Source organism: Ruditapes philippinarum, unplaced genomic scaffold, assembly GCF_026571515.1.
Source record: "Ruditapes philippinarum isolate M1 unplaced genomic scaffold, ASM2657151v2 ctg7988_1_1_1_1, whole genome shotgun sequence".
In the NCBI taxonomy this organism is placed as follows: Eukaryota; Metazoa; Mollusca; class Bivalvia; order Venerida; family Veneridae; genus Ruditapes; species Ruditapes philippinarum.
Window position 1 is genome coordinate 62,788 of NW_026866179.1, and position 9,413 is coordinate 72,200.

General features: G+C 31.1%; 1 protein-coding gene across 1 annotated transcript; it reads right to left on the minus strand.

The window, feature by feature from the left end:
- Nucleotides 1-1,468: 1,468 nt before the first annotated feature.
- Nucleotides 1,469-8,770, minus strand: LOC132731568 (uncharacterized; the record flags this gene model as incomplete). Its single annotated transcript, XM_060717760.1, has 5 exons — nt 1,469-1,787; nt 2,756-2,949; nt 4,181-4,416; nt 7,725-7,851; nt 8,595-8,770. Coding segments are annotated over 5 exons (893 nt in total), but the record flags the coding sequence as incomplete, so codon positions are not given.
- Between the last annotated feature and the right edge of the window lie 643 nt (nt 8,771-9,413).

The following is a 9,413-nucleotide window of genomic DNA, read 5'->3' on the forward strand; positions in this document are numbered from 1 at the left end:
ATTCACCAAACTTAACTCCGGACAAGAGATATGAACGAAGTAAGACAAACCACTGTGTCTATAACAGTCCAAGGAAGATATCTTGTGTGTCAGCATTCTTTGTTCTGCCATTGACACTGTAGAAACTCTGGTGCAGATGTTAAAGTCATTAAGCCCATTTTACCAATTAACAGACACATTAGCATCAAACCGATCAGCCAACGAACTGCCGGGCAGTGATAATCTAACATTAAATTTGATATATGAATTAAAAAAAACTGCTGTGCAATCGTTTGCAAATCAATACAATTCGATTTCAAGTGACCTTATTAATCAAATTCAAAAATATGTTTAAAAGAAAAGTAAATTCACAGATATGTTAAATTCTCAAAAATTGAAAATAATTTATAAATTCCGCTGATGCATCTCGTGGTCAACTGAAAGTAACATTTGTGAAAAGTAAAAGTGGATTCGATACTCTGAAAGGCATTCTTCCTCTTTTACAAATAAAAAGGTTTAACTCTTTCTGGATGAATATTGCGGACATGGTAATTCATAAGATAAAAGGAATATTACGGGAATATTACCGGAGTAGTGCTTATTCGTTATATAATTAAATTTTCAATTTTCAATTTACAAAGAATATTCCAGTTATTTTGAAGATTTTGAGGTTATGACAGTAATTTTGTTATGTAACGAATATGAAACTTCCGTAGAAAAATTAATGTTATTCCTTATAATATGGAAATATTTGGCATTAGTCTTCTTGTCTCAATCATAAGATATTTTAGCTTAAAATGTACCAGGATTTTGATATAGTTCCGATCCATTTTTACCGGTATAAACGATAACAAATGTGAAAATGTACAAAAGGTTCGGAAAGAATTCAGATTGACAACAATGGGATAATATCATGATATATATCTAAAAACCGTGGTATTATTATTATTTTTTTTTACTTATATCTTTAAACAATTTTGGAACATTTGTTTAGAGCATACTATAATATATAGCTTAGATCTATGTCACTATTTGAGTAGATAAAGACTAGCTTGGAATGGATTGTTAAAAATGACCGGAATAAAATTAAATTTAATATCTGATATCGATATGCATATTTTCAATGAGCAAGGATTGACGGTCAACTCACCAAAGTCTCATTACATATTTTACTAAAGTAGATCTACTGTACTTTGTTACAAATTAAAGTTGTCTGATATGTTATAATCATGGCGTGTATAAATGGTTGTTGCCAATTTAACATTTTATAATGAGCCGTTTAGAATGTGAGACATCTTTATGAATTGTAATATATTCTGTAAAAATTCTTTTTAATACAAAATTACGTTTTCAATAAAATAGAAAGAAGTAAATAAATTTAAACAAATCATGCATATACATATATAAAGATTAATGATTATCTAAGGCAAATTGAGGTTACAAATGTGTACAATGCAGTTAAATATAAAAAGAAATAATGATTGTAAAAATCTTTAATAAATCTTCAGTACATGGTATAGACATGATAAAAGGTAATGTTAATTTTTTCAATAAATTCCTTGGTAAAGACATTATTATTTTATAACTAAAGTTCGTTCAGTAAAAGGTTTAAAAAGGGTGTAACTAAATATGTAAGCACATGTTAAATCTAAGATAAATCATGTAAAGCCCAGACTATTGTTGTCAATGTTGACAAATTCTTAATTCTGAGCATATCATGGAGGCACTTGTAGAAAAAATCAGGACATTCTACTCGCATGTTAGCGAGGAGTGCGATATCTGCGCCAGTTAAACTGCTGATTCCGCACCTGTAACAGATAACAATGGTGTAACAGGGTTACGTCTTGAAAAAAAGACATATTAGTAACCTCTCCATCTGCATTCTCCAAGACGAAAGGCAATTACAAAAGGAATTATTTTTAAAGAATTTTACACTGGCAGTCTATATAGGCAGGAACATATGCTTGAGGTAAACAACCAAGTTTTCCCATAACAGTGATCGAAAAGCAAAGTATTCCCCATTATAAAGTTAGCAAGTGTTTAATTTTTGTTGCATTTGACATATCTATTATAAATCAAAATACAAATAACAACAAGATATATCTGTATGCAATTTACTCGACTATTCTCAGTGTTCGACAGTAAGTAATGGGGTGTAACTATGTAAAAAGTTAAGTTAGGTTATGTTATCTGTTCCGATGATCATGTACGAATTTCAGAGAGAATAAGTGTGTAAAGTTTCAGTCCTTTCTAGAGATGCAAACACAAAACTAAAGTGTAACCCTGATGCCGAAACACAAACATTTGGTCGAGTCCAGAAGCTCTCACTATTCTCCGAACAATTAAGCCAAGAAATGATGTTTCCTTAAACTTGTTTCGTTATACATTTATAATTGTACTCATAAGAGCATCATGCATTACGGTGATGCTGATGCAATTTCATTCTTTCAAATAATGAGACCTATGTGATGTAAAAACTAGCAAATCCTGCCTGATTTGTGTGAATATCACTACAAGACATTTCAAACTCCGGCAAAAAGTGACTGTGATTGTTTTCATATTTTAATTGTCATATGTTCGATCTTTTTGACAAATCATTTAGTAATTACCCCCTTCCCCTTTTACATGCATTACTTTCGAATTAAAGTTCAGCTTAAGTATGGCATTACTTGTGCTCATATAAACTGCCAAACTAATCATTGCACTGAGCACACTAATATTAGATTATTTAACTATATTATTGGAATTAAAACGTGTATCATTTAAATGTATTTACTTTTCCAATCTGTTCTTGACAATCCATTTTTTCACATCGTCTGCCGTCCACTTTCTCACATTTTCAATGGTTGCCTTAGAAAGTGATATCTTAGCAACCGTAGTACTCGCAGAAGAAGCTGTGTCTGGATGATCTATAGAATGAGCACCTGCTGCCTCCGTCACCTGAAGAATAATTGCCACACACAGTGTAACCTTGGTTGCATAATTATCTTTATAAAATAACCGTAACAATTCTTCTAAATATAACACTTCACAATAAATTCAACCCCCTAGGGAAAAAAACTCTCAGAAACAGCAAAAGCTTTGTTTCCCAAAGGGTGTTGCACTGAGGTAGAAGTATATTATTATAGTCATCATATATTTAGTTAATATATAATCTATCATATTTTGAGACTCTTCGGTATCAAGTGAATTACAAATGTAATTACTTGGCTATAGTGTTTTTTTTAATCTAAGGGAATATATTTTGCAATATACATGTAATTTCACTGCAAATACATTTAAAAATTGAAATTCTTTTTAGATTTATAATTACATGTACATATATGTTATTATTGGCATTTATACAAACTTTGATAAAATGATGTTTTTTTTTATTTTCATACAAGGTTGATGTAGACTTATAATGTAATTTTCACATTTTTTAAAATAAAGTATTTCATGGTGTTGTATTATAAATTTCTAAGATCGTTTGAGAGGTAAAAAGACTATGTATAAGCAGCTGTTAAAAAAATAATAATCATATTCATTTTTGGTCATAAAACTGTCCAAAATCTGTTTATCTTATAACATAATGATACTGCATATTTGTAATGTCGCTTTTCATTGGACAATCGAGACATTAATATATTTTTTATGACATTGCACGCTTGTAACGTCACTTTTCTTTGGATGATCGTGACGTTTGTATTGTTTTATATACACGACTGCTGTCAATTTTCTAAGAAGTCTCATTTTTTTCTCAAAAAGGAGGTTTGCGTATTATAAATTCATTATAAATATTCCTGACAGGGTATAGGTCCGTATTTAAACGATTGTTTGCAATATAGCCCTCGCCTAGTGACTCTGGTTATATTTATAAACAGCCGTTTATATAGGGCCATATAACCTGTTTATATAGGGTCATATAACCTGTAAAATCTTTATAATTAATATTATACACAGCTGCTGTCATTTTTAAAGGAATCCTCTAAATAAGTAAGATTTCTGTATTATCTATTTGTCTAGCGGCTCAGTTATATATACAACCTTCATTTATATAGGCCCATATAACTTGTCTTTATAACTAATGATATAGACCAATACATAACTAGAAATTGTGTCAATGCCACGAACACAATTGTCCAATCATAAAACTAATTGTCAGTCTACCAACATTGTGACAGCAGGATGTACAAGGGGCTTACAAATCCTAAAAACGTACAGAAGGAATCAGAGGTTTGATAATCTCCCCTGAATCAGGAACATCTCCTGATCTTCCTAGTACTCCATCTATCTCCTTAAGCAAGGCCTTCATCTTGTCTTCAAATGGATACTTTGGGCTGAACTCGTAGAACAACTTGGCGCCCACTATAAAGCCGAGCCATCCATCAGGAGTATACCCTCTCTCCATCTTTAATGGAATAACCCTTTTGCGTAGTTGAAATGCATATTCTGCCTCTGCAATGAAAAGAAAATGAAAAAGAAACAAAAGTTTGGTATGTCAGTGTGCTTGAATATTCTCAGTGTTTGTAAGTAAACATGAGCCAAGATAATGTAAAACTTCCTAAGTTCAAAAGGGGTTATTGTTCTTTAAAAATATCCATGTTGGAGTTATGGGCATTGGATAGTTAATTTCTATTATGCTCTCAAATAAGTGTGTGACGTTTCAACTTATTTCCTTCTGTACTTTTCTAACTTACACAAAAACTTCATTATAGTTGAGCTGAATATGATAATGCACCAGCAAATTGAAAACAAAGCAACCAAATCACTACTTATAGATAAATATTGAAAGCCATGGCTGTCTTATATTGTTCTTTTTTTAATTTATTTAACCATTTGGATAATATATCAGTTCACTTCGACTATATATGAATTAAAAACACCTTCTTATTTAACCGGAATCCATTATATTAATCCACAGTTATACTATATGAAACCATACCGTCAATGTATGAAACCGAAATAGCAATATATAAGTTGATTTTCTCAATATATGATTTTAATTCTTCAATATATTATACCACAGTAGCCATGTATGGAACCAGATGTCCTTATATGAAACCGAATTATCAATATATTGATTCATTTTACAATATATGAAACCAATTTAGCAATTTATGAAACCAAAGTAGAAATATATAAGTTGGTTATCACATTATATGAAACCAATTCTCCAATATATGGTACCAAAGCAGTCATATATGGAACAAGATATCCATATATTGAACCGAACAATCAATATATTAATTAACTTTACAATGTATGGAACCGAAGTAGCAATATATAAGTTGATTATGAAATTTTATGATACCTTATATGAAACCGAATTTTCAATATATTAATTCATTATTACAATTTATGACACCATTTTATCAATGTATGGAACCAAAGTAGCAATATATGACTTGATTATCAATTTATATGACACCAGTTCTTCAATATATGATACCAAAGTGGCCATATATAGAACCAGATGTCATTATATGAAACCGAATTATCAATATATTATTTCATTTTTATACTAAATGAAACAATTTTATTAATGTATGGAACCAAAGTAGCAGTATATAAGTTGATGTTACATTCTATGATAGCAATTTTCATTATATGGAACCAAAGTAGCCTATTTTCAAGTCAACAAGTCAAAGGCCAAGGTCACTGGGTTCTGTAATTATTTTAAGTATTTTATGAAATCAATACTTATTTGACTTTTGTGAGTAGATTAATCTTCATGTGTCCTACTGACCATACTCAGTTTTTATCAAAGGTAAAGGTCGAGATGAACTGATTTTTTTAAATATGTTTTTGTTAATGGTCGGTAAGACTCAGAAGTATAAATTATGACTTTGAAACTTTACATACATATATAACGATAAGTTTTGCCTGCCAAGCCCAATTTAAGGCGAAAGTGAATGTGACTTTAAATTCAAATATTTCCCATTTTTAGAAAATGTGCAGTATGCCATTAGTGAAGCACGCTAATCTTTTGACAGTTCTATAAGGAATATTGGCGCGAAACTGTACTACAGGTGCAAGGATAGAATACAGCCTTTAAAGAAGGTCCCGTCAATATAATGACATTTTGGTTCAATGCATTGCTTATTTGGTTCCGTATATTGGAAAAGTGGATTCATATACTAGCAACCTATGTTAATATATTGAGGAATTGGTGTCATATAATATAAAAATCAGCATATACATTGATCAAATGGTTTCATATATTGTAAAAACGATTAAATATATTGATAATTCGGTTTTATGTAAGGACATCTGGTTCCATACATTGCTACTTTGGAATCATATATTGATGAACTGGTATCATATAATGTGATAATCAACCTATATATTGCTACTTCGGTTTCATACATCGATAAACTGGTTTCATATATTGTAAAAATGAATAAATATTTTGATAAATCGGTTTCATATAAGGACATCTGGTTCCATATATTGCTACTTTGGTATCATATATTGAAGAACTGGTACCACATCAGGGCCGGTTCAACTTATAAGTTGATATTTTGGATCAATACATGGATGAAATGGTTTCATATATTGTAAAATTGAATAAATATATTGATAATTTGGTTTCATATAAGTGCATCTGGTTCCATACATTGAAGATCTGGTATCATATAATGTGATAATCATCTTTTATATTGATACTTTGGTTCAACACATTGATAAAATGGAATCATATATAGTAAAATTGAATTAATATATTGTATTTCGGTTTCATATAAGGACACCTGGTTCCATACATGGTTACATTGATTCCATATAGTGAAAAATTGCTATCATATAACGTGTTAATCAACTGATACATTGCTACTCTGGTTCCACACATTGATTAAATGGTTTCATATATTGTAAAAATGAATTAATATATTGATAATTCGGTTTCATATCAGGACATCTGGTTCCATACATTGCTACTTTGGAACCATATATTGAAGATCTGGTATCATATAATGTGATAATCAACTTATATATTGATACTTCGGCTCTATACATTGATAAAATGGTTTTTATATATTGTAAAAATGAATTAATATATTGATAATTCGGTTTCATATAAGGATATCTGGTTCCATACATGGCTTCTGTGGTACAATATATTGAAGAATTGGTACCATATATTGATAAAATCAACTAACATATAGCTACATTGGTTTCATACACTGAAGGCATGGTTTCATATATTGTAACTGTGGATTAATATAATCGATTCCGGTTAAACAAGAAGGTGTTCTCAATTCATATATAGTCGAAGTGAACTTATATACTATCCAAATGGAAAAATAATTGAAAAAGAACAATATAAGACAGCCATGGCTTTCCATAGATAAAACGTTTGAGTTATCTAATGGTAAGTATAGGCCTTGGCATGCAAGAACTAAGAGGGTAAGTCCATGCAAAATTGTGTGCCAAGTATGTATTTGGCTAGCTTGGTGCTAAAACAAAACCATCAACTTAACAGACAGAGGGTTTTAAATTCAACTAAATTCCTCAAAACACCCACCATTTTCCTTTTCCTCGTTAATAACCCGACACCAGTATATAGTTCTTTGTTATACTTAATTTAGTACGTTTAAGTCAGGTCAGAGGGTGTTTTCCTCCGTGGCATTATTTGATAATACATCAATATGGTGATTGGGTATGTTATACATAATTTAAAATAGCAGCAACATACATGTATATGCTTGAAACTATTGCCAATAAAAAGCCGGTTAAAATAGTCTGTAAAAGATTTAATCAATTACCTGCCCTGCAAGCAGGACTATGCTTGTACTTGTTGGACATACAAATAAGGAACACATCAGCACCTTCCACAGCCTCTGCCATAGCTTGAAGTGTGGATCCTCCCATCTGGTCAATATCCATCCAAACCTAAATTTACGTAGAAGCATTTTGGTGGGTCAAACATAAAGGCAAACCTGTTTTAAAGACACATCCAATATATGACCACCCTGTTAATAAGCGAACTCTTCAACAACCTTTCAATGAATAAAAAGAAAAGAGTGATCTTGCAATTAAGACTACTTTTTGGAAAAAAAACCCTAATACTCCTAGTGAGGTCATTTAGTCTTAGTGAGGACAATTATTATTAAAAGCATAGTGAGGACACTTAGCCTTGATTACATATTGAGGATACATACTCTAAGATGGAGTAATGAGAACACTTAGTATTGATGGCATAGTGAATCCATTAAGTGTTGATGAAAACGTGAACATACTTTGTATTGATGAATAATTGAAGACACTTACCCATGATGACAGAGTGCAGACACTTTGTATTGCTGAAAGCGTGAGGACACTTACTCTTGATGAAATAGTGGGGATACTTAGTCTTGATTGAATATTGTTGACACAGTCTTGATTTCATAGTGAGGTCAATTAGTCTTAATCAAATAGTGAGGACACTTAGTCTTGATAGCATAATGAGGGAACTTAGCCTTGATGGCATAGTGAGGACAAGTTATACTACTCTTTGTATAATTGAGCATTAAGTTAATGTTGCAACCTAAAACTTTAAAGTTTGTATGATCAATTTGTATATTTCAGGTTAAAATGAGTGTGTGCCAAATTGTATTCACAAACATACCTGTCGTATTGTAATTTTTTAAGCATACCTTATATCCCCTTGCCTTGATGTTGTCTCGTACATTTTTAAGTACCTGCTGATCTGCCCATTGGTAAGAAATCATCACATGACCTTTAGATAATGCCTTTTCCTCTTCCAATGTGGTCTTTCTCTTCTTTTTAGCGAATATTTTTACTGCTTTATCTGTGCTATAAAACTGCAAACCTTTTTAAAACAAAGGCAGACTATAATGCTTAACCTCCTGAATTTGTGAAATGGACTTGCCCTGTTTTTAATTTGGTCCAGTCCATTTCAAATTTAAAGTTTTTCCAATTTAAGGCAATTCAAATTTTCAAAACTGAGATTTAAACAGTACAAAGCTTGGTCAGTTTGCATGGATGTACTTGTGGCAAAGGCTAATAATTTTCCTTTCAAGAAGAGTAAAAGGTTATTAATTATGCAATCTTAAAATTGCTTTGATATGCGCTTCCCTGATTGGCTTAGAACCAACTTTTGTTAAAAATAACAGGCCAATATCAGAGTATATTCACTAAATTACAGACAACAAAAAATAAAACGATGAGATTTGTTCTAAATCTTGATTCCAGAGTTCATATTGGCCCTTCCCATTTTAAATCCCTTAATTAGTTACCAGTTTGTAAAAGAGTTGAACAAAGTATGTTATGTCATGTTTTTAGGTTAAAAACCATATGGCTCGTGCTTAAGTGATTGTTTTGTTTCTCGGGAATCTTTTAGTTTTATTGGTCCTAAACTATGGAACAGTCTTCCAACTTGAATAACTGAAATTAACAAATATCATCGTTTTAAGGTAGCCATCAAAAGTCACTTTTGAAGAAGCATGTAAGTG